At 35.0% G+C, this 27,180-nt stretch overlaps 1 protein-coding gene across 5 annotated transcripts in view; it reads right to left on the bottom strand.

Annotated features, from left to right (window-relative positions):
* LOC126919852 (segmentation protein cap'n'collar) overlaps positions 1-27,180 on the bottom strand; it is a 111,464-nt gene that overhangs the window by 25,674 nt on the left and 58,610 nt on the right. For all 5 annotated transcript variants that reach the window (XM_050729483.1, XM_050729482.1, XM_050729484.1 and 2 more), the window contains exons 4-6: positions 17,868-18,178; positions 16,066-16,263; positions 483-717 (exon numbers count right to left, since the gene is read on the bottom strand). In XM_050729483.1, the coding sequence (XP_050585440.1) occupies positions 483-717; positions 16,066-16,263; positions 17,868-18,178 (744 nt within the window). The remainder of the gene's footprint in view (positions 1-482; positions 718-16,065; positions 16,264-17,867; positions 18,179-27,180) is intronic.

Here is a 27,180-nt window from a genome sequence, read left to right as displayed (position 1 = left end):
ATATTTCAGGAAATCTACTAACGAATCATTTTTAATACAAATATTTGCATTTATATCGATTTGGCTCCCTTTAACTGAAACATAAGATTTTGTAAAAGACGAAATATTATCTCATTTCTTCACGATCAACAAATTATCGTATAGAAAAATATAATACAAGTGGTTACTTCCTAATAAGTTGACGTATGACCATAATTTGTCGTATTTATTTTGTTTGATAATTATAGATTTGTAAATACTTTTGCATGTATTTTAAAATACGATATTTATTTAATTTTTCTTAATATATAAATTAAGTTATGTATAAAATGACCTATTTTTGGTATACTTAAAAGCCATTTAGAAATTATATAAATATATAAATATATACACACATTGTATATGTACATCTTATAGAGAAGAGACACGAGGAACTTGATTTAATTTATATAAGCATAAATTTATGTGTAATGAAAGTAAAATGTTTGATGTAGATCACTCACCCACATTGTGATACGGGCTCGTCGCATTAAGATCACCCACCGGTGGGGCCAAAGTAGCATTGTGAAGCAATACATTACGTTGTGCTTCATAATGACTGTGGCTTATACCGTGCCCTGGGTATCCAGGATGTGCCGGATGTGCAAAGTGATCTGGTGCACCAGGTAGCGATAAAAGAGATGCTAGATCTTGCCACCGTTGTTCCATACTCATTGCACGCATGAATGGCATGCGACCCTGAAGCATACAAATTACAAATTAGCACATTTTCCACCTTCATATATTCTAACAAACATTAATAATTGTATCAAACGTTAAAAATACTATATATATATATATACACACACATTATAACGTTTTATTTTTCTATTCGAAAGGAATTTACCACTGTTCAAAAAACTGTACACTCTAAAAAGAAAAACAGATACAATTTTCGAAAAGGATTTCCTATTTTCAAACAATGCAACGCGAACCACCCATGTTTACTATTGCAATAATAGAAAGAATAGATCGAGCATAAACCAGATGTGCTACTCGAAAATAATACCAAAAATACAAATCTTGAAATGTTTGACCTCCGAAGATTCCTAGGCATTGAGATATTACGACTGATTTGTCTTCAGGGTGTTTTCACCTCGTTGAAATTGCAAATGTCTGGACTTGGTTGAAGCATGTGAGACTGGATGGGAAATGAGCCGAAGAAGTTATATTGACCATCTTGAGGACGGGATATGGAAATACGGTTTTAAAAGGACTCGTAGTCTTTTATATACTCTATTTGTTTCACGCGAATGCCAGTTAGAAAAAGAACCAGTAAAAGAAACATCAAATTTTACTTTTTCTCCAAATATCTTACATGTTTCGAATATTCCCTTCGTTATTTCAGGATTGAAATTTTCCAGTAAAATATAGCTTCTCATAAATCAAATGCTATATTTAATCTTTATTACGATATAAAAGCAATCAAAGATGATGAAAACAATTGTTGTAATAACAACAGGTATACGTGAATACATTTTATTTCAATAATTACATTTATATCAAATAAAATCTATATATTGTAAGAATTACGCTCTCTTTATATCGTGTTGTCATTGATTCATGTATCAATCCACTGTCACGTCTACAAAATTCCGCGGCTATCGAACCTGTCAAATCTCAAATCGGTGGATGTTCGGATTCTAGCAAGATAGAAACCCTGCTGATCGCGTAGGTGTTGGCCACACGTAAGGTCGGGCAAGATATTAATGACTTTGGTATACCACGTGTCAAATGTATCTTTCCGGCTGTGTAAGAAGGCACACTGATCATGATCAAATGTCAAACCACGCGTCAAGTATGGAAATTACGAGCAAGAAAAATTTTTATTCAAAGAATGATATTTCCATACGATAAGAAGAACAATTTCATAATCCATACGATCATAATTCAATAAATGAATTGCCCGTGTAGTTATACAATGAAATATCTTCAAATTTAATAATTTTGATATCTCTTTAAAGAAATGATTAGGTGTTTAAGCACAAACTTTAAAATAAGCGACCTTACATATGTATACTAAGAATATTATACACTGCATGAAAAATTCAAACGAAGTAAATTGTACTTTTTGGCTTTTCGATAAACATTATAACACAAGAGATAAAAAGACATATGTAAGCTGGTTGCTTAGAAAATGACCTAGTCTCCACCGAACGAGAGTTAATTCATCTCCCTTATCCAATCTGATACCATCGAGCGTATGTAGAAACACGATATTTCTCGTATCAAAAATATATTCAATGAACACGTTAATACGTTTCCTCTCTTACGTTTCGTTGAAAGAACCTATGAGCTATTAACACCGCTATCTTCCCTCTAACAACACACGTAATATTAATACAAGACTTGCTCTTGGCTCCATAAATCTCAAGTAACACAGCGAGTGTTAAAATGGTACAGGAACGCGTAGTAAAACGTCGGCGAGAAGTTCGCCAGGGCAACGGAACGGCATGGCAGGAACAGCAGGAAAGAGCTTGGCGCGGCGAGTTGCGCGTAAGTACAGTAGTGGCCAGTGGCGCTTAATGCACGTTGGTATTGTCGCTAATGCATCGGGCCGCAAGAAGAAGATGAATAGGGAAGCTGGCGTAGCGCGGATCCGGCGCGATTGTTGTTCGGCCGCATCAATCAGTCGCCGGTGCAATCTGTCGAGCGCGACGCCTTTAAGGTGATTCTCGCTTGTCAGCGCATCTGTCGGCTGTAGGCCGCGAAATGTAGGACGAGACGTTTGTTCCGCGACGATTTGTCCTGTACGGAGGCGCGCGGGTTTTCTAATGGCCGCAGCTTTACGCTCGTTCTGTTTCGATGCAACGCTCATGATTGAGCCGCTACGGGGAGAGAGAATGAAAAAAAAAAAAAGAAAAAAGAGAACCTTCTACACGCGTTTATACCGTTTCCAAGAACGCCGCTGAGAATTTGACACGCGCACACCAGTGGCCAGTTCACCGTGCTTAAACAATTTCTCATGGTCTTTCTGGCACTCGGTTTTCGGAGATCGGTGCTATTTCTATCGCCGCGCGGTTGTTGCACCTTCAGGAAATCATTTTATCATCTATTTCATGCGTTTACCGTAACGTTCGGTTACGGTTCTGATTTTTGGATCACCGCTCTTCCGTTGCAACAGAAATAAAAATTTGTCCGTTCTTCGGTTACTGTTTCGGGCATTTATGCTAGGGGGGGAATGAGAATGTGTTCGCTGAGCTGTAAGAATATCGATTATCGGCAATCTTTCTGTAACATTTTGCTGCGGATATTTAAATGTTTATATTCGTTTCAAATATCCTATTACTAATATCATACTTGTTCGCACTTTACTGGAAATATCAAAATATCTAAGATTTTTGTGTCCTTTCCTCCTTTTATTCTATATCGAGTACATTACGCAAAAACTTAACCCAAACAGTTTGTACGTTACGTTACTTCTTTGCACTCTGGTTCAGAAAATAATTTATCCAGACGATAAATGGAGACATTAGAATTTCCAAACACTATCGTTACTTGACTATAACTTTCGAACTGTGGATCTTTGAACGTTTCAAAAATTTCACGACATCGAGCTAAATTTTTGAATATACATATACGAATGCCAAATATGATCTTCGAATATTGTATGCGTTTCTCCACCAGACTACTGCTGCTCATGATTTATGTATCAACATAATACACATATACTTCATACACATATACTATACTATATATATTCGCGTAAGTACCATACGTGTACATACGCATATCTAGAAGCGAGGTGCACGATCTTGCTTCGCGTATAGGAGATTCCGTCACAAGCCATATGAATCTGCGAGACTGTGAGGAAAGAGATCTGCGAGCGAACAGATGTTTGAAACGCGCTGTCGAGGACTCGCTAGTTTCTTCCGAGCTCTCTCTTCCTCCTTCCTTCGTCTTCTTAAATCTGTTTTCTATTCCTCTCTCTTTTTCCTCTCTTTTTCATAAATTTCTATCTTTACGCTTTTAATCCTTTCTGCGAACTAATTGAATAAGAAAATGATCGTATTTATTCGCAAAATGTATAATCTTGCACACTCGAAAATATAACACGTTCGTACGCCGCTAACTTAACCATCTTTCAAGATATTCGGGACAACAATATTTCAATAACTCGATACACGTTAACGAATATTTTAATAATAAAGATATTTCAATTTATCGACTGAAAGCTGAAGTCCTTTTTGATCTCTCGAAATATTTCGTCGAAGTTGCTCGTTAAAGTTGTATAATGTTTTTTCTTTTTCTTTATTATTATTTTTTTTTTTTTATCAATGTTATCGAAAATTTCGTTTACGTAGGCGAAAAGGAATCGATTTTGATTTATTCTTAGCCTCGCTTCATAATCTCACGTACTTCTGTGCATTGCTGTTCATGCAATTGATTCAAATTGAAAGGCACGACAGCGATCAAGCAGGTATTTGATACCTGCCAGCATCGTTTACCCTAACGTCCGCGTCCCTTCGATCCTTGATCGCTTACCTACTTTTTTACCGTGCCACATCGTTCATGTTTTCGTACGTGACTGCCAGTAAAGTTCGTTTCTGTCACGAAAGTTGTGAATCAAAATATTGAGGGATAGCGATTCAATCCCTTGCACTTTACAGCCTATAAAAAAATATTTTGTCTCTCATATTCGTCGTTTCGTCTTACTTATTCAAAATTGTTTACGTTCGTTACGTACGAACGCGTTAAATTCGTTTGTTATCGATTTACTAAAAATCAATCTTATATACACCTACAAGCTTCGTTACATAAAATTCGATAATATTCTATTTCTATATGGTTAACAGAGCATTGCATTGTTTTAAAATAAATACTTTTTTTTACAGCAGCCTATAATATCTGTATCTTTGACTTTTATATTTGCGTTTCGAATTCAGTATTGTAATTCACTAAGTATAATTAATAAAATTAACCGGAGCATTGAATCTCCTTCGAATAAGTACTATTTTTATTCACACGATATTTTACGTTTCTACGCTCCTTCTCAATTTGATATTCTGCCTCGTAGTTACGTAGTTAATCACAATCAACGACAACTCGGCCGTCTTTTTTGGTATTAAATTTGTTTCTACGTTTTGAAACTCGACTTGTAAAATGATGTAATTTTTACCAATAAAAAACAAAATACTTATAATTTCGATATATTGAGAAGTTACGAGAACGATAAAAAATAGAGAAGAGAATAACAGTTTGTAAAATTGCTTCCTTTTGATCTGAAATCCTAAATTGCTGTACGTTTATTCGGAGGATAATTCGTGGATCGAAATTGTATTAATTATATTCGCATTTCTACGACTATCAAGCATGGAATTATCTTTACTCTTTAGACTTACGGAGGAGCTTGATGATTGCACAAAGAGGTAAATTCGTTTCACACATCTTAGATAGCTCATACCGCGACGCATTATGTATTTCACAGTGCATAAGTCCAGCAGCTGTTTGGAATCTCTGACGAACGGAACGGACTGTGACGCCCCGTCGCGTTTCTTGGTTCTTGGTGAAAATTGCTTGATCGTTGTACAAGAGTATATAGACTCACGTACCTTGAAAACGCGCTAAAAACTGGACTTTCCTTATAAAATGATCAGATGGTCGCGTCTCATGCGAAAGACGTGGAAATAATTTTCTCGTAATGGATTTGTCGCGAGCGAATTTTTCGCGTTGGAACAAAAAGATCGACAATTTTCTGCTAACTCTTTGCCAAACGCATGTGGCAAAAACTACGTGTTAAAAGTACGCTCGATACAAGGAGCTTTCGGAAGATCAAAAATCGAAGATCGATAATCAACGAAACGAAAAAATGAAAGGAAGAGAACAATCTTACGAGACTGGAATCTTCGTAACGTTTAGTAAGCGTACATGGTGTGAATAAGCATAAAAAAAGTAGAAACTGTTCTGTACGTTTTATAGCCTATCTGATATGGTTAAAGCGAAAAGTTGACTTTGTAAGAAATTCAGATGAAAAGATAATGTGCAATATGACGAGTATACTCGTAAAAATGGTAAACACGTGGAAACGAAGACACTTGGTTTCGTCATATCGAAACTACCATAACGTTTCTCGAATATGTCGTTTACAGTTTACAAAAACTTGTACCATTTATCGTCAAATTGAATATAATTTAAATAAATGAAATGTAATTTAAGTAGGAAAACGTTTGCTTGTGCTGTAAGACAAAAAAGCGGAGAAAAAAGAATTGAAACGTAATGTATGAAACATATGTAGATTTTTATCCCGATTCGATGAAAAAGTTGTGTAGTGTTTCATACAGGTATTTGACTTTATCGCCGAACGTGCTAATCACATCATCATGTTTTTTCGATTAATCACGAAAAAAAAATATTTATTAAATTATCTATTTCATAAATTTGGCCACGTTAAAGGAACATCGAATTGTTATCGATTGTAAGAGAAAACGTATACTATGACATTGTCAGATGGGCTGCTGATATCCAAAAGGTATTCTTTATTACCAAAAATTTCTTTAACATTCAATGTCAAGTTGGTCAGACTATCTATAATAGATCGACTTTATCGAAAATCTATTTGAGTTATAGAAATCTATTTGAGTTATCAAGTTCTATATGTACTTTCATTTTTTTTTCAACGTCGCTTTAAAAAGTTTGTGTAAACAGATTATACGATAAAGATATCTATAACTCAGAGGTAGCCTGAACATTCTTTATATCTAATGTATTTATTCCATTTATTAATATAAATAATTTAAATTACAAAGTAAGGAAAAATCTCTGTCCCACCCACTATCAACAATTTTATCGCTCGTTAAAGAGTAACCGAAAAATATGTAGCACATGGAACGAAAGCAAAGTGGGCGATAGTTAACCGAATACAATAATCTCGACGCCAAGTATACTATCGACAAAATACAAGTAATTAAAGATACGCAGAGAAAGCATGCGCATTACTTATGGTCGGCGGTATACTCTCATGGCTAATGGGCCAAGATATTAATTATGATTCATTCAGATAGTCATCAGATTAATGCACACTGGCATGGGTTACCGCGGCAGGCTCGCGCCAAGTCCTTCAAGTATCGCCACAAGTGCATCCTAATGCCTCGGTCGGTCTCCCTCTTTCCTTCAGCTTCTCATTTCCATATTACATACCTCGTTTCTCTTATTAATTTCGTCTTACGACTCCGCTCGCTCGCGATCCAACATACTCGCCACTATCTTTCAGGCCGTAGCTCTCGGATCGCCCTCTCTCACGATCTCGGTTCTTTTCTGTTCCTTTATCTTGCTTCATCTCCATCTCGATCTCCATCTCGATTCTCCGTCTCTATTTCTACTTCAAGACGCGCTTTCTTTCCTCTCTCCAATCGTAACTCGATGTTGCGTGTAAATATTATGGAAAGTCCAAGGATACTTGGAGGGTTCTTCTCCGCCGTTCAAGGTTCTAAGCAAATATCCAAGTGGCATAGTAAATAAAGCGCTACCGCTCCTCTCGGTCTGGCAAATCCTTGTAGAAAGATATGCAACACCAAGTCCGTCGATCACGGTCAAAGGTCGGTCTGAACTTTTATAATTCCACGATGACCGGTGTCTAAGTGCTTGTCTAACTTTGTGTCGTTGCGAAACGTTGAGAGGAACCGGCGTATCAAACGATAGATGAGTTTTATTATTTGTTCGGTGTTTCGTTGGGCGATTCCATTTGTTTATATCGACGGAAATTAGCAGAATATGGTAATTCGTCGTCGTTCTTTTTCTTTCTTTTCTTTTTTTGTCAGAGTTGTCTCGTGTGAGTCAAGCCTTCGACAGAAATTTTTTGTTCTCATACATTTCATTTTCATACATTTTCATTTTGCTTATATGCACAAACGACGTTATTCTTCTAAATATAAATACATGTTTGCGTTTGTCTTAATCTTTACATGTTTTATGTCATTTCCTTTACGTGTATAAAACAACAGTAAATAAATATTAAAAGAAATAGTGGCATAGATATAAAGATATATTTAAATGCACTTTTTTTTTTTTTTTTTTTTTTTTTTAAGAATTTCCTATGTTTCCATCGATTGAAAAATGTAACTTTCCGAAAACTAGAGTATTCAATTTTCTGTACACCACTTTCTTTGAAAAAGGATCTTACATTTGAATCGATCAGAAAATATACTGTTTTTAAGATAAGAAAAGGATTTGCTGTTTGTATTACATTCGTCGTGAATTATTTATAGAAAAGCGAAAGCACATATCTTTGGATATTTGCCAGTATATAAATTATTATCTTTTGAATTTGCACGCAGATACTTAAATTGTTTTGCACTTGTATTTTCCAACTACTTCCATCAGCGCCGGAGGGCTGCGGCTGTAATTACTATTGCATTCTGATGCGCTCAGGTTCGTTCTCTCGTTACTTGCGCGGATCTCTTAAAGTTGCTTTTTGTAATTCCTGCTCGTTACCCACGTATAGAGCATCGTTGGCTTCTCTCGCTTTATTTTTAATCATACGATATTATTTTCGAACTTATTTGGAATACACCTAAAACCATTTTATGCTATTCCGCGTAGCTTGGATATTCCATTGTTCTTGTTTTGTCATTAGGTCGATCAAAAAGTTCTATGGTTTTTGCTGCTGAAGGAAATCGGAGAAATTAAAATCATCTTAATCTCTAGAAATATTCGATAGACATAAAATTTATTAATATATTACTATGAACTTTAATTTTCCGTTATGCAATTACGATTGTCTTGTGTTATTTGATAGTTCGAAAATTTCAAGTATCAAATGCAAAATACATATTATAATGATTTTTTTTTACGATCAATTGGAAGTTTATAAAATAATTACTACTCCATTTTAGAAACGCAAGTATGAAAGGTGTAACTTTACGACTGCAACCTTACGAGGATATATTGTGTTGGAACAGAAGAAATTGGCGACGATATTGGTCTAGATGTAGTTAAGGTACAGAAACGATGGCTCACAAAGGATAAATGGCGACGAGTCGTAAAGATCTCCCACTTAATTAGCACTTAAATCCTTTTTGGAGATCCTTTTTTCTGTCAAAGCTGTGGACGTTTAAGGCTTTTCGCCTTTCACTGCCGAAGATGGAAATATTTTCACTGTGAAGCCATAAAGTACCTGCCCCAATCCTTTACGGTCGATACCTGCGAATCTCACGAAGGGTTCGTCTTCTGGTTAAGTTCCTACATGGAGAAAAATTATGGAAGCTGAAGGGCTGCTTAACAGTATTGCCATTTTCGAATTCTTATATTTCAATTTTGCTTTTGTTTTAGCAAATAAACAGGATATGTAACGTCTCCAATAAATGTAAAACGTAGAACTGTAACAAAATCAGATTCCATGCAAGAGAAGAAGAATCACGTATGCAATAAGATTGAAATATGAAATTACGAAATTTCATTGAACAAAACAGAAATGGATGAAGCGATATAAATAGCAACATGCTAGAACCATAATACAAGTTTTTACATAGTCCTTATATAATGATGTAAACTGAAAACACAGAATTTGCATGTATCTTTTCCTGGATAGTAGACCGATGAAATTAATCGTGAAATAAACGAAGTCAAAGATCTTATCGATACTGCTATGAATTAATATATTGACATAAGAGAAACCACGCAATTCATTAACATTTGTAATTTAAAATATATGGAAAACTACTAATAATGTATCGATTTCCTCGCGTATAGAATAACTAGGTGATAAAATTAGTGGAAAGCAGTTCGATTTATGTTGAATGTTTCCGACTGTTCTGATAATCCAACAGTGTACTACATCATAGTTGTTTCGTACGATATCAAAGGTGGTGCGACTCGTTCAAGGTTATCGCAGAAGAATACGAGCGAAGAATAAAAATCCGACGATACGTAAGAATATAACGTAGTAGCGAGTATAATGGGACGTATTATGTATATGCGTCGTCTGTATCTTGGTGTATGGTAACAAGTAGCAATTACAGGTGAGTGAGGTCAGTGTTAATACGACAGTCGCGTGAGAGAAGAGTTCCAAAAATGATATGGTTCGCGAGCGGCGACACCGTGTCTTCTTGCGTAATCTCTCTGTACAATACGCACAGTACAACCTTCTCTTAGGCAAAGGTCCCGGCAGTGGGCATATATGTATTAATTTAGCTTGCTCATTACGTATTGAGAGTCTTGCGGACGCTCAACGCTGGATATTACATGTCCGTGGCCATCGTAATCACCGCTTTACACACTTCCACACCAGAGGCAAGGTCGCAAGATCCAACTCCTATGCGTGTGACTATATTACGAATACGAATTTCTTACCAATGTCCACCTAATATAAGTCTGCTTTTTCTCTACTTTATTTTTAGCAAAAGTCAATTTAGATCGTAGCGTCACGTGGAATTATTTGCTTGTTATAACTTCGAGATTTGCGTTCACATGGAATTCATTTTCGACGAATTTTGTTCTTAGTGCGAGAGAATCAAATTGGTAAATCTCTTTGATAAAACCGATATAAATGGACATAGAGCGTTGAACGTACTTTTTCACGCGTGATTTTAATTCTTCGACAAAGACTTCGACTAAATGACAAATACATCTTCTTTAGAACTTATGTGAATCTATAAACATCATGAATTATAAAAAATCTATTAGAATTAATAATTCGTGAATAATTATTCACGAGAATAATTTACGAAGTATGATTGGTGGGATTGGTATAATTTGGCTTTCTTACATTAGTAAATTAACACGTTCGTTCTGTTGATCGGATTTTTATTGGCAACATAAATCATTCCCGAAGAATATTTATTTTTATATCGTACAATTTTACACATGGCGCATATAAATAGAGAATTTCATTTATATCTTTTTTTTTTCTATAGGGTGCATAGAATTTATAAATACATTTCTTTTACTTCGAAGCATTATAAATAGATAATATCCTCCAAATTATTGTTTCAAGTCATAACTACGAATTAAATTAAATTAAATTTGATTGAAGACTTTTCTACTTACTGCTTTCTACGAATTATTATGAAATTTTTCCTGCTTTCTACCGTTCTTTTCAACTTTCATTACCTTTGATTCATGCGCCGAGTTCGAGTCAATATCACCGCAAAATTATGCGCCGAATCAAATCCAAAGCATACGCCGCGAACGTGTTAAATATAATCATTCAATATTCATTCATCGATATAATATTCTTTCTGGAGGATAATCACGTATGAAAGGCGATAGTTATTAGCAACGAAAATAATATGGCACATGCAGAATCAGTGTAATAGTACGTACGCTCGTTACATTCGTCAGATATATAATTTAACTGTCGAACGATGTTAAACTACTTTTCAATCTGTGAATGTTCAATTGGTTGTAAATCGATATTTCCCTGTTACGTCTTCTACTTCATTATATAATTATTTACCTTGCAGTACGATAACGTGTTTCTTGTATGTACCTGAAAAAGACCTTCGTCCACAACGAGATTCCAACATTCTGAACTAGCTTGGTATTGTTGTTCGATGCTCTGCGAATGAGACTTAACGACAAACTGCTGCACGTCATTCATGTGTGTCTGTTGCAGTCAAAAAGCATTCGTTCCCTCGACAGTTTCTTTTAAAACAATTGAAAATCGTGGATTTCTCGTGTCGAAGCGAACAATCGATCTCGACTGAGATTAATGAAACTAAACGCTGCGACAGCGATAGCCATTAGCCATCGCAAATACACGAAACAAATATTTGTACTGTCTCTCGTATTCTTATGTAGCGATCAGTTCCTCCGTTGTCACCGCGAATACAGTATCATCGTGTAATTAATATTCGCGTAATGTCGCGGATATTCAACAGTAAATCATACACAAAAATGATCACAAAACGAAGCACGCACTTGTGTAAAACTGTCACGGTGCTCTTAAAGTAATAAGATAAAACCGAATCGATTTATCAATCGATAATGCCTGTTGACTCTAGTCGTTTTTTCCTCGTAACTTGAAGATTGCAACGAAAATAAATAATCCATGTATACCGAATTATACTATATCACGAAATGGGGTAGATTTCCTTCGAATCACACATTCTACCTTATATTCTTAGTAAGCCTAAGTCAGTTCGATATTTGTACGATCTTTGTCAACAGAAACACTACACTTTCTCGCGTCACAATCGCCTTTCTATATAATTAGCGATTTAACCCGGGACTCCGTTTCAACGACGTTAACGGGTCAAAGTTTTTCGACGAGGGAAAAAATGGCACGCTAATTTCCCACAAGGTTTACGTTTACTTCGAGCCGCATGTCGTCCGCGAGTGTTAGTCGCGGCCGCGTTGCCAGGAATACAACGCGATCACGATCGTGCTCGGCAAGGATCATGGTAGGGGTCCCCGAGTTCTCCGATTGGCGGCAGTTTTCAGGTGTAGTTCTCCACGTGCATGCACCAAGTCCTGTGCACGTATGCATTGCGTCACGTTCGCGTCTCTCGTTGCCCGACGAGGACTATCTCGGTAGGTCATTGTCACGATCCTCCTCCCGACTAACAACGTGACTTATTTCGCCGGCTATTCGCGACGTAAACGTAAAAACGTCCAACCTGCGAGTCTAGGAGAGACGTTTATTCCACGAAGAAGCTTAACACGTTGACAGCCGTAATAATTAGAAATAATTATTTTTAGTCCCTTCTGGCGAGAATTGTTTTATCCTTGAATAGGATAGCGGTAACGTTGTTCAAGTGTCGATGAATATAGAAGAAAGTAGCTAAATACGGAATATCATTTTGTTCGTTGAATTTCGCTTTTACATATTCGTCCGCAACAAATATACGATTTTTATGGCTATTCAGTTGCGTTATACAGGAATATAGGCTCAATTTAAGAGAAGTCCTATATTTTCAAAATTGAAGTAACATTTAAAAAAAAAAGACATAAATTGTACTTCGCACGCAATAGGAAGCCAAATATCGAACACTTGAAATTAGGTACAATATCTTAAAAAAAATAGTTTTATTCTTCTTACCGATTATAACGCTTTGGTTCATAAAATCACAATTATGAAAGGTGAGATAAAAAACGAGTTATTTGAGATAATCACACGTGAAACTTTACATCAGGAAATTCGTGATGTACTCAGGGTCTGCATATTAGACACTTGATCCATATTTCTCCAGCAGAGTATTACGAGAAAAGTTCTTACCAAAGTAAACCGGTGCCAGAGTTTAGCTTGTAACTTATAACCGTTTGGCAGATATACATTTGTCAGAGCCTTAAAAATTGCATTAATCAATAACAAATTAATTAATTAAAAAACTGTATTTTTCACTGTTCTTTTTTACCGAGAAGCACCATACGATTTATGTGTGACGGTGTTTGAGAATCAATGAATTTTTGATATTCGCAGCTACTGTAGTGCATTCTCTGTGCGTCAAATTGTGCATCTCACGACAGGCAACGTGTTAAAATGCCGTCTTGAAGCCGCGTCTTCTCTCTGGCGCGATGTCTCGTGGATTTCGATCTAAGCGACAGACGTTCGTTGCATTAACATTAACCGATCCTATCTCGGACGTTACGCGCATCTTATGTGTGTCAGTAGGTTCGAAGAAATGTGGTAGAAGTTGGAAAATATAGTGCAACCTCAATTACCGAAACAACTATTTCTCTTTGTAGCCAGCTCCGCGTTTCTCCTTTCTGAGACGCGAGTTTCTTCCCGCTGTTATGAGCTCTTTTTTCAGTAGCGTGATTCGAAATGGTATTAACCTTCCGGAGCTCTAATCTATTAGGTACATGGGAAATCTTTTTAGTAATATCTTTTTGACGGACATATTGTTAAAGTGAATGAAATTTGCCGACGATAAGTAGCTATTATTCGTACAACACATTAACACTGGAGCCATCAATTCGTCATTTTTAGCGGTTAATATATCAAATACGAGAAAAGCTTTTTATAAATATCCTTAAACAGACATATTGCAGAGGTACGATGCATTAACGTCAGAATTATCCGTTTTATTAAATTTTCCGTCGAAATTTTGTACGCTTGCAATAATACATTTTTGAAGATGCGAATGATTGGAAGCTACGTGGATGAAAATTCGAATTTTCCTTTGTATCATGCGGTTTTCACGTAGCTTTCGCTGCCATTTTTTGGGTAATTTTATATTTCGTGTTTCACGTTTCAGTCATTGATAATTCTACTGTTTATAAACTTTTCAGTGCTTAAAGACTTGAAAATAATTAGTATCTATGTCCAAAGTGAAATTGGTAATATAATAAAATATATAAGAAATATATAATATATAACAAGTAATAATAAGTAAATACGTAACTTATATTGGTTATATGTTATAATATATATTGGTAATATAACAAAATAAACTAATGTAGGTATTCACATATTTGATAAGACAACTAGATCTTTGCTATTATATTCGTCGAACTATACGTGTCATTTATCGAAAACTGGTTTTGGATATAGATAAGTAGTTTTAGAATTAAGTCATTTAAAGTGTAACAAATCGCATGCGACATATACATAGATTGAAATTCGGGCAAATATCAAGCTATCTTGATAAAAATTGAATATTGAAGCCATCGTTCGTACGTCGATGTGCTATACGTATTTAGAGTTATAGATTTGCAATAAAATATCTTCGACTGTGTACGATGAATAATAATAACGTAAATTTATGAACAATACAAGCTTGTCTAATAACAGATAATCAAAACATTTTCTTGTAATCGTCACTCTGAAATTCAGATCAGTTTTTTATTTATAAAAATTAATGAAAATACGAAATTCATTGCAGGATAAAAATTTGTTGTTTATGATTACCGGGGTTTGTTTTTAACCTAATTGAGTTAGAATATGCATAGAATATACATAGTTTGTTAATTATAATCTCGAATATTTAGTACTTTAGTATTTTTTAGTATAAATGCATTTTATGAGAAAATGTATAAAACAAAATTTAATGAACTAAGATAAAATATATTCCAAGTCATAAATAAAATGCGATATTTATTATGTACAATTGCTTTTTAATTTGCTACAATTTTCTCTTTCTAATAATTACTCAGTTCAAGAATGTAAATTTTATTCTCTTCTTTTTCCACCAGCAATTTAAATCTCCCAAGTAAATTTTCAAATAATCAATACTTATGATAATTGTATTAATATTTGAATAATTATGACAACCGCATAATTATAACAACATTAGTCACATCTATAGTGATCTACATTCCGCTACATTATTACATAAAGGCTGATATTGTTCGTATAAACGAAATGCATAGAAACGTGAACTAAACGTTTAAGATTTATCAACTGACGTTGAAAAATGATTATGAGATGTAATTTTCAAGTAACTTAATGAGATAGAAAGATATGATTTCAGATCAATGGAATTATTCCACCTGTTTTCATGAAGCTGCGACTATGTACTATGCGCTATTTATGGTTCATAAATAAAAACATTTAATTATAGAATAATTATACCAACTATATCCTGCCTTTGTAATACACGTATACGTATGTTATAATAATATTGTTTACGATATCAGCTAACTTTTAAATATCTATATCATTGAATAATTAATCTTGAAAAGGTGATCCTCGTAGAAGAAATGTAACTTCAACAATTTTGAAACTTACACAACTTATACAATCATAGAAGTTACAATTTATGAAATAAATTTTCAGAAGCAAGAAAGTATACCAGAATCGAATCACGTAGAGTTAATTGGTAAATGAAAGTTTTATTAGCTTGAAAACGATTTCCTAATAACGCGAATATTGATGATTCCTGACAAAAAGTGTCTGGATACTTGTTAATAATATAAACATATATATGAATATATGTTATATAATAATATGTAATAATATAAACATATGCGTAAATCGATCGTTGAATATAATTACTTAAAGCTAAACGGAGACACGTTTCATTAACAATCGTCTTGCTCGATGCTGCATCGGGTAAAAAAAGAAGTTAATGAAAATGCTAGTTTTTCTAGAATTACACAACTCGGCACACTGATGTCCAACAGGAGATAACGATAAATTGAAGAAAATAAAATCAAGGTCGTACGTACTTGCAAGGAACGATGGTGTGGATGATGGGGATGATGAAACTGCGGTGTGTGAATCATGTCGCCGGTCTCAGGATCCTCGCACCTGGATGACTTCGCGACCTCGACGCTGCTCGAGCTGGTAATAGCCGACTCGTCCTTTGCACTCGTGGATTCTTCGATGCTATCTTTTTCCTTCTTCTTCACTTCCGGCTTCGTTTCCTATATAAGCAATCTTCGTATTATAATACCAATGTCAGCTTTTCGTTAACGACAAGTCGATCGAATGGTTAACCAAACTGCATGATTTTGGGATATTTTATATTGTGAAAAAAAATTAAACCTTGGTTGGATTTATTATATTTTCATTAGGATTATTCGATTTTTCCATCGTTCAAAAATAGATGAAATATCTTATCGGTATACCTGAAGTTTAAACTAAACGTATCTTAAATATGTATTTTAAATATTTCGATTCATTTTAAGTAGGCAAATCTATATAATCGTTTATTTATTTATTCCACTTGTATCGGAGTTGACCTTGTAATTGCAATGATAATTGGAAAATTGCGAAGCACGTTAATACATAATTTCATTTACTATGCTTTTATAGTAAGTCGGGTATAGTTTGAAAAGAAACGGCTGGAAAATTCGTACAGGTATAATTGGAATTTTAACTATAATGTTAATGTTAATTCTATTTTCTGTATACCAATACCTTATATCTGTAATTTATTATTTCAGAAGATTACAGTAATGGATCTCAGTCTTATATTTTTGTAGATAGATAATAAATAGACGATAGAAAATCGAAGATTAAAAATTTATAATAGATATAAAACCTTAGAAAGAGCCATACGTTTCTATCTTGGGAAAGATTATCGCTACGTCGCTATTTCATAATGCTATAATAAATTCAGTTAATTAGATACAAAAATAAAGAACTAAATATTTTAACATCGACTTGACAATTCTACGACGGTGATGAAATAAATGATAAACTGTTACACTGTATCTTTATAAAGTAAATTAATATAAATACAATTTACTGTAACGATTTGAAAAGTCTATTTTAAAATGTTCATAGTCACAGACTTAGAATATGTGTACTATAATCGTATAGCATAAATATAAATATACTCTAAATTAGAGTTAAATGAGTACCGAACCTTTCTAATGATAATTGTGAAATGATTTCAATAAACAGGATGGAAAGAAGTGACTCCCGTTTATAAGACATTGTAAAATATATTAACATCTATCAAATATCGATTTTTGTTATATTCGTTTTTAAAGAGAAACACGAAATAGCCTGAAATATTGCTAGCAACCATAGAAGAACAAGTGAAATCAATATATTACTTTATACACGCAATGCTAAAAATAAAATCCTTCTATGTAGACTTAACGCGTAGATTTAAGAATAATTAGTAATTTAAGAATAATTATTCATGCAAATTCATACTTTTGAAGACATAATTAAAAAGATAGAACTTCATTGAAAAATTGTTTCATGTTGTAAGAGATACTACATTTCAGTCAGTTTACATATTTTTTCATATTACATGCATTCGTAATTCACGTTACGTAGAATTTTGTATTTTCAAATTTCTTACAAATGCATAAAAATCTGCAGTCTAACGATTAGAACGTAGGAGTAGAAAATAAGAAAACTCTCTGTGCCCACCGAGATATATGTCGCGAGAAGCGAAAGCTATTATTATGATTATTATTATTATTATTATTATTATTAAAGAAAAACAATTTCAAAAATTGAATACGAGATAAAACTCACTGAAATATCTGCGAATAAAGATCGAACGAACCTCTGATTGCGCCTCATCGAGACCAACAAGTTGTAGCGCCTCCTCGAGGTTGAATCCGTCGGGAAGACCCAAAGTATCGTTGTTAAGAAGGCCTTCGACGTTTGCGCTTCCTAAGAGGCTACCTTCCAGTAAGTCCGAAGGGAAATCATTCTCGAGTTCTAAAGTGTTGGTTAATCCCAAAGAATCGTCGGCTAGCCCGGCCAACGGGTGATTGTCTAAATCTAACGACGCGTCTCTAAGGAGTTGATCGTCTTCTTCGACCGCGTTGTTTCCGTTCTCTCCTTGACCGCCGGAATTGAGGATATATTCACCTGTAATACAAGACACGTTGAGTTCAAGCAGATCGAACATTTGCCAGAGAATCAAGGTCATCGATATCGTTCAAGAGGAGAAAAATTGTTTAATCGTGAAGAAGCGTTATTACTCATATTTCAATCTGTCGCATCAGTCTCATCTAATAGCGACTTTTGTGCCGCCTGACTCACAGAAAGAACGCACGCGATCAAATTATCGGTTGACGAAACATAAGTAAGCGTAAACAGAATCGCGTGCCCAAGTACGACTCTTAAGGATCATTTAAAAGTATTTAATTGCAGTTAAGATTGTATAGTACCGGATAGATTGCGTACTTTAATTCTCCACTATTACATTCCGCACGTTATTTATTGACAACTATAATTCATCGCTTGCTATCCTTCTTTTTACCAGCTAATAGCAGACCTCGAAATGCGAAAGAAATATTTTTGAGGGTGGGACGCGCGTTACGATTATATGCAGGTTTAAGAATCGTAGTAGTGTAAATCGGTTTGCTGCTATCTTTCGCGAAACGGCGTATCGTTGTCAAAGGTTCAGTATATTTTTTCAAGCCGTAAAATGTATCGACGGAAAACAAAGTTATAAATGGATAGCTTAATTAATTGCGAAACTATAGAAACGACGATTCTAAGAATTGAAACTGAATTTTCAAAACCTTGCCTTACACCACTATAATTTTCAATCTGTCGTATACGAATAGAGTATATAAAAATATATATTACTTTGTATGCTGAATTCCAATCCATGGTTCAATATTTAAAACTTGTATCACTATCTTTTTTTAACATAATAAGACGATTAAAAGATTTGTCACAGATTTTAAACGCAGCAAAAGATGTTTGCCAGATCACGTACGTTTAGTTCAAATGTTTAATTCGTTGCACTATCATATCACATAATAAAATTCCTTTCACATAGTATCCTTCACATTCTTCATATAAAATTCACTAAATAAATCACTCGTGAAAACACCATGATTATCTGACGTAAAAAATGCTTCAGAGTTCATACGTCTTATTATCATTACATCTTAATATTATTGAAAATATTTCATCAGAATCAATACTTTACACGATCATCGATACATCGTTATTACATGTACAAATGAATATCGGTAAATCGGTGTTACATGTACGAATCGACGCATAGATTCAAACCTGTACAAATTCTAGAAACGTAATATTTCCACGAAAAAAATCTACGATGCGTTATATTCATTTGGCGATTGGGCGTTGGAACATGTTTAAAAAAAAGATTATACATAAAAATGGTTCTAGGAGGATTTGAGCAAACCGGATTCACTGTGACTCGACTAAAACTCGATTCGTCTGAAGGCGTAGCACTCGAAAACTGACTGTAGCCGACGGACAGGTAAAATTTCGGAGGAGGGACAGGAAAGGAAAAAAACGTAACTAATTGAGGGACAAAGGGGTGTTGTTGAAGATCCACCTGCTGGTTTGAACAACCCCCAAATGTTCCCGCCCCACGGCCAATCGCGCGACCCGGTTCTACCCTACTTCATCCCTTACGCACGCTCCGAACGCGATCTCAGTCTACATTTACCTTACCGTCGCTCTTCAAAACGCGCAACGCACCATCTACAATGCGTACAAATTTCTGAAGAGCCTGTTCTTCGAATCGATGCTTCACTACGCAAATATTGTACGTCCACTTTTCGTCAAATTTGAGTTTTCATATACAACTGATAGAGTCCTTCGCCTTGTCCTTTACACGACGCGTAAAAATTACACTTATATTTATTTCGTAAATTTGTGAAAAATAATATTTTTGTTTATTGTATCTGATAGAGATATTTTTAAGAACCATGATCCATCTTCGTCGATTTATGTGGTTGAAAAGGATCAATGCAGGATTTGCAACCAAATTTTATGATAGCATCGACGATGATAAATACAATGTAAAAAGTATTTATTTATTTATAAAGTAGCATTTTTTCGAATTTTTAAAGTTGTTTCTCTCGAAGAGCGCTGAAAGCGAACACACGTAGTATTTGCGTAGTAAGCGATCGAAATTAGGGTTCGACGTTGTCAATATTTTTTAGCTTCTAATATGATGATGCGTGTGGGATATCGCATGTAGTCTCTTCAAAACGTCATACATACAGCCGTATTCATAAGTATTAGAATAGTTGCGACAAAATGAGATAATCCTGACAAACCATTAGATACTTAATTCCTCGACGCTCGTGCCCGTTGTTTAACTATGAGAATACGAGAATGAAAGAGTACGACGATGAAAGGAACTATGCGATGAATTTAGATGTGTGATACCGTACGGTAATAAATTAATTGCTATATACACGACCGTCAACGGATTGAATAATAATCTGAACAGTCAAAGACAATCTACCTGCAGAAGGAATTTCCGACGAACAATTACTCGCAAAGTAAAACGAGGTAATCCGCGGTAATTTTTATGTTCCACATATCACGTAACAAAGACATGGCTACGTTAATTAAAAGCAAAGAGCGAATCTTCAAAGTGACTCTTCGCTGTTGTTTCGTAATTTATCTAAAACGGATAAGAGGACTAAATTTCAACGATACGTGACACCTGTATCGAGATAATAACTTGGCATACAGATTATTGGTAGGGTATACGACAAATCGATCGCAACTTTACCAATGGCGCAAAGCTTCGCTCTTTCCGCTAATTAGTCTCGTTTTGGCGTGCACAGGAAAAAAGAAGTTAAGAGACGGAGTGAGAAATTTTCGACAGTAGAGAGAGGTCTTTTCCTTTTTTCCTTGCGAGCTGATGTTATTAGAGATAATAATCTCATAAAATAATAATTCTTCGAAGGCTGCTCGAATACGGACAGGTCAGAGCCGAACGACAGGCGGGTCGGCAAAAGAAGAAGAGGCTTTTCGTTCTTCTGCTGGTCATGAGTACGGTATCTGCGAAGAAGGAAGATCCCAGCTTGGGATGGCTATTACATTAACGAGTAGTGGCGGCCATTGTCTGGCCCAAATGCGTGCCAGACCGCACAATAATGGCCACCTATAATTTGGGAACTCCGAGCATTCTCCTCAACAGACTGTGCTCCATTTTTTTTTCAAATTTGAAGAAAGCATAAGATAACCACGTATGTGTTCGGAGGAAGATAATTCTTGAGTTTTATTTATGAAAACTGAACGTCTTAGAGGCATTAACGAATGAAGATGATGATGATAATAATAATAATAATAACGATAATGATTTCATTATTTAGGAGAAATTGAATTGAAATGTAATTTATTTGTTTACAAGTTATTTAGTTTTTATTTCATGATCATTTGTAAAAGTAAAGTGCAATGTCAAGCTTCGAATGAAATATCTAAATAGATAATAAAACGTAGAAGTTGTTTCGTTTCTTTTCTATTAAGAAAGTTGTAAACGAGATTGATGAGCTATGAAACTGTCGACATTTCAGAAGTAAACAAAATGTTTCATTGGAAAATATTTTAAGATGCTATACGGTAACGTATGAAAATATTTCATACTTGTTGAATCCTTTTGTACATACAATATATTATGCGTGTTACACGAAACATTCGCTTGTATAACGAGACTCTATGATTATCATGATCTTGAATGAAATCTGAAAATGTACCTAAAAGCTACAATATATTTAGTAGAAATAGTATATACATTCATTGAGGTCGCAAAAGTATTTAGATACACAATTTATTCATTGCATTTACAAGCCTCGAATATTTAAAGGACACTTGTTATATTTTTAAGATGACTGCTGTATATACTAATTTTTTGTTCAATTTATGTTCGCAATAAATATCTTATAATTATTATGTACCTGGATTCCTTTGAAACCTTATCAGAATGTAATCACGACAACTGTGTTTTATTATAGTGCTATCACAAATTTAAAAAAGTATTGCATAAGCTATATATTATAGCCATAAAAATGTTCTGTGGCGAATGTCAAAAATATCTTTGTAAATAGCTGCATGAAGCATCCATTCAAAGAGATTTAATATATTCTTAACAAATGTAATATTATTTTATCATTTGTTTTTTTCAGTATCCTTCCCCTCTGTGCTGGAACGGACTTCCAGTTACATTTTGTTATGGTCTACTTTCCTAGTCATCAAGCTTATATGTAGTACAGTTATGAGACAAATAAAAACCATAAAAGGAACTAATCTTATTCATTGATGCAATTTATGTAGAACTAACTTTTTGATAATCAAATTCCATAAGTTCTACGCTAAGACTTTACTATATACACGTTCGCGATAAATATATATTCTTCCATTAGTTTGTCCAAAATGTTACTTTCGTTTTATAAGGAAATAATAGACGTACAATATTTTTTCTTCTATTTTAGTTTATTGAATTATTCGCGAACATAATGATAGAAATGGAACGAAATTGATCATACCTAATTCAATAAAATAATATAAAACAGAAATTGTTGTTCATCTATTATCAACTTATGAAACGAAAGAAACTTTTCGGACAACCTAATGTATACGTACTTTTTTCGATTTAAATTTTCAAATTTTACCAGCATAAACATGTCGTCGCATGATAATCGTGTCCTGCTACACAGCTAATAAAATTCGAAAATGTTTTATATAACACACAGAATGTACACATCTAGAATCTGTCCATGGTAAATGTACAAATACTTTTGCGGGTCGCAGTCTATACATATTTTTATGGAAACCCGGGTAGAAACCCGACTAGAAGGCAAAAGAAGAGCGAAAGAACGAGATGTCTCTGGGGAACGAATCTTTTCCTGTTTAAATCCAACGCAAGAGCGAATTCGCTGGATCACGGTGCGTCTAATGGCGCGGTTCTCAGTCTTCTTCGATTCTACGGCTTCTTTGAACTCGCGGTCGGCTTTTTCCACGGCCACGGGAACGTCGACAGATCATTTCTCACATTTCGCGCGCGCCTAACGACCATTTTCTTTTTCTTCCATAGCACCCCTGCACCATCGCCCCTTTTTCGGATAATAATTCCTGCATTACTCGACAAAATTTTTCGACCAATGGCCCTTTGGGCCGAAGCGTCGAAAAGGTACCACGCCGCCAGTGTTCGTGCCTCTAATGCCGCATCCACTTCCTAGAGACTCGTGCACGAATGTTTCAATGCCAGAAAGGCGAAAAGAATTCTACGATACGAATGCGCTAGCACGATTATCCTTACCCTTGTGGATGATAAATATATCAGGGACAAATCTTATTTGCAGGCCTTGACAAAAGGGTGCCAATGACCGATACCGACACGCTTCCAATTCCATTTGACGTCTCATTTTCCCGTTTGCTTAGTAGACGCGCGAATAGGCATGCAACGTGCCCTGTACGTCACCTGGTGCCACTATAAATAGCCTAACTTATAATCACGTCCATTGATTCTTGCTAGATCATTAATTGTTGTCGTTGACCGGTGTCATCGATGCTTATCGAGCAACGTTTACCGGAACGTATCGACCGAACAACCATACCGAATGTAGAATCGGAGTCTCAACGTTAGGAATGGTTAGAGTTCCTTGTCTTTCACATTCTTCTTGGGTAGGATTTTTGTTGTAACGTAACATTAATTTTTGATTCGAAAGAAATATTTGCGATTACTTCGTACAGGATATAGAAAAATATTTCTGTTCCTTTAACTTTACTACTTTCGTTGTTTTATCGTTGACAAATTTCCTACGTTTGAGCGAAATAAAACTGTAATGTGTATGTATATGTTATTAGATATATGAAAGTATAAGAGTCTGACAGTGACACGAGAGTTGCACAAAAAGTTACACAAAGCATACAATTGCAATATGAAATTGGCAATGCGTTCAGATTTTAATTTGATTTCGAATTGATACGATCATTCATTGCGCAAACTTTTGATTGGCTTCCAACGCGCCCGAATATTTCAGCGATATTTTTCAAGATAGTATCGTGTTCTCTACTTGGAATCTAAATTGTATATATCCATCAAATTTTTATATTATTTTCGCACTATCGCCGGGTAATTTTTAACAAACGAATGTCCACTTCAAATATTAGACAGTATTGAAAATTCTAACTTTCAAAATGATCCTTTAAGTCCTTATGATCCAAGAATAGGATAAAATTTCTATGGAAATTTCAATTTCGTTGTAGTTCCAGAAGTTCAGATTATTTATTGCCTATCGAATCCCTGTTACTTATTATTTGTTATACCCACGCGGCTGCAGCCGTCGCAACCACGAAGTATCGAGAAACTACTTGAAACGTACAATGAAAGAGCAATGACTTAAACAAAGATACAAAAACGATGTTAAAAGCGCCATTATTATTGAATGAAATCCTATAAACAATATAGTACAATGAATCTTGCTCGAGGCATTTATTATGAAATTACATCATAATTATTATAAACAATTACTACGAGTAAACGGGTGTACATACAACGAACAGCAATTTGACATTATCGAAGGTACGTTAATAATATAATTCTTTCCCTATATCGACATACCTCAAGGAGTATAATCCATAAAACAGGTAATCCACAATGCGACTAACACGAAACGATCACAGTGCATCACAGTTTTGCAAAGTCACATTCGTGTCCGTAGCCGCAAAATTAATGAAATCGTACCTCAGAGATAGAACTTGTACACTGTTCACGTCACTCGATGCAAACAACTCATAGGACCCTAAAGTAGAAGCAGCAACGACCCAATCACTGTTCGGACAAAACCTGTAGCACTTCACATCGCTCGTATACACTTTCCCGTAGAATCGTTTCTTATCTGCGCTTATTCTACTGAAATTTCTGGGACCTCGAAATGAGAGGAACGATTATTCGCAGTAGTACGTCCCAGTAAAGTTAGCTACGACCTGGCAAGTCTCATCGATATAGCGAACGCGCATTAACGATGGAAATCCAGAGAAACTCGAAAAATTCGACTTTCCGAGGGAATTTCCTTTCATGGTGACGCGATCATCGTGATTCCTGCATGATACCTCGTCGATACGACCTCGAGGAGAATCATAACAGCCGGCACTGGCAGATGATTTTGATGCAGGCACAGCATGGAGTCGACTGATAGTCTATCGCGTAGCGAGGCATTGCCTAACCATGGCCAGGAACAAGTATTGTGCCAAGCGACGGGTTCTCCGTTAAAAAACGGACCAATCACGACGGGGTTGGCTGTTATTCCAATATGGCTGCCAGACAATGCGCGCTGGAGGTCTGGAGAGAAGGGAGGGAAGGTCTCTACCCATAATGCCATTCTCCGACTCCCCACTGTGATCAGGGAGCGTATACCGAGTCTTGATCGGTCGACGGTGCCGCGTATACGAGCTTTAACCAGGGGTGCATCCTACTAGGACATAGCCCCGAGTCATTGTCCTTCGACTTTTACCCTTGCAAAAATCTGTATCGACGTCTGACGAAACTCGAAGATCGATTTAATGATTCATCTTCCGACTCTGATACGACTATTTTGCAGAAATATGTATGTTTCAACTTTTGCTCGTGTATATTGCAGTGCTATAGTTGTTATAGTATTGTTTATCGCGTTTAATGGTATTTTTCCATTACAAAAGTTCTTGGAAAATTTTTTCCATGTTGTATAGAACTCTAAGATTGGTTTAACAGTTCATCCTTCGTTTCTGATATGGCTATTTTACAGACATATGTATGTTTCAACTTCTACTCGTGTATATTGCAGTGCTATAGTCGTTATAGTATTGTTTATCGCGTTTAATGGTATTTTTCCCTTACAAAACTTCTTGGAAAAAATTTTTTCCATACTTTATGGAACTCTGAGATCGATTTAACGATTCATCTTTCATCTCTGATGAATATGTATGTGTGAACTTTTGTTTATGTATATCATAATTATATAGTCGTCGTAGTATTGTTTATTACGTCGAATGGTATGTTTCTTGCAAAATCTTTTTTCCATGTCTTATGGAACTCTGTGATCGGTTTAACCATTCATCTTCCGTCTCTGATACGGCTATTTTGCAGAAATATGTATGTTTCAACTTCTGCTCGAGTATATTGCAGTGCTATAGTCGTTATAGTATTGTTTATCGCGTTTCATGGTATTTTTCCCTTACACAATTTTTTGTAAAAATTTGTTTCCATGTTTTGTGGAAATTCGAGATCAATTTAACGATTCATCATCCGTCTCTGATAAATACGTATGTGTGAACTTTTGTTTATGTATATCATAATTAAATAGTAGTCGTAGTATTGCTGATTACGTTAAATGTTTCTGATACGGGTATTTTGGATAAATATTTGTCAAACTTCTGTCTTGTATTGTATCATATTACATATCATATAGTGAATATATTGATTAAATATTTAGAATTATGCAGTGAAAAGAGATAGTACACGTTTGTAGGTATTTAGTTACTACAGTTTTGTATGTTATATACATTTTGCATATTTTTGTATTTTTCTCTCAACAATCTTTCCTCATATGTATAAAACCCCCAGTCTATTTATGTGTATATTAAACAAATATTTATGAACATATAGTGAAAGGAGATGATATTTGTAGTCCGTAGAGCACTTATTCTTAGATTCAAGTACATTAAGACATCGTTGACCAGACCAGGCGCGAGTACGCTCGTGCTCGCATACAAACCAAGCTGTGTAATTGTCAAAGTAGAAAATTGTAGTTATTACTGTTTATCAAGCATCTGCACAGTGTCTGCGTAATTTTGATATTATCTATTTTCCTGCACTTTTGCATTTTAATTACGATTTTAGTAGCATTAAAGCTCCTACAAACACGAGAATTTTGTGACGAAGGATTTTTTAAATTATATATAGATAATTTTTCTATGTGCGGAATGACAAACAGATGGAAAATTTAACAAATGTGTGTAAACATTTTTTATATTCGCCTTATATACATAAATCTAAGTAAGATATAATCTTCTTATTATATATTCTTACAGTGATCGGAGAAATTTATCTTTTTATATCCTGAAATCATATCATTTTATTAAAATTATACGTAGCACAGATTCCA

The sequence above is a fragment of the Bombus affinis genome, chromosome 8 (genome assembly GCF_024516045.1).
Source record: "Bombus affinis isolate iyBomAffi1 chromosome 8, iyBomAffi1.2, whole genome shotgun sequence".
Taxonomy (NCBI): domain Eukaryota; kingdom Metazoa; phylum Arthropoda; class Insecta; order Hymenoptera; family Apidae; genus Bombus; species Bombus affinis.
The sequence above is the reverse complement of the archived record's forward strand: the minus strand, read 5'-3'. Positions and strand labels throughout refer to the sequence as shown.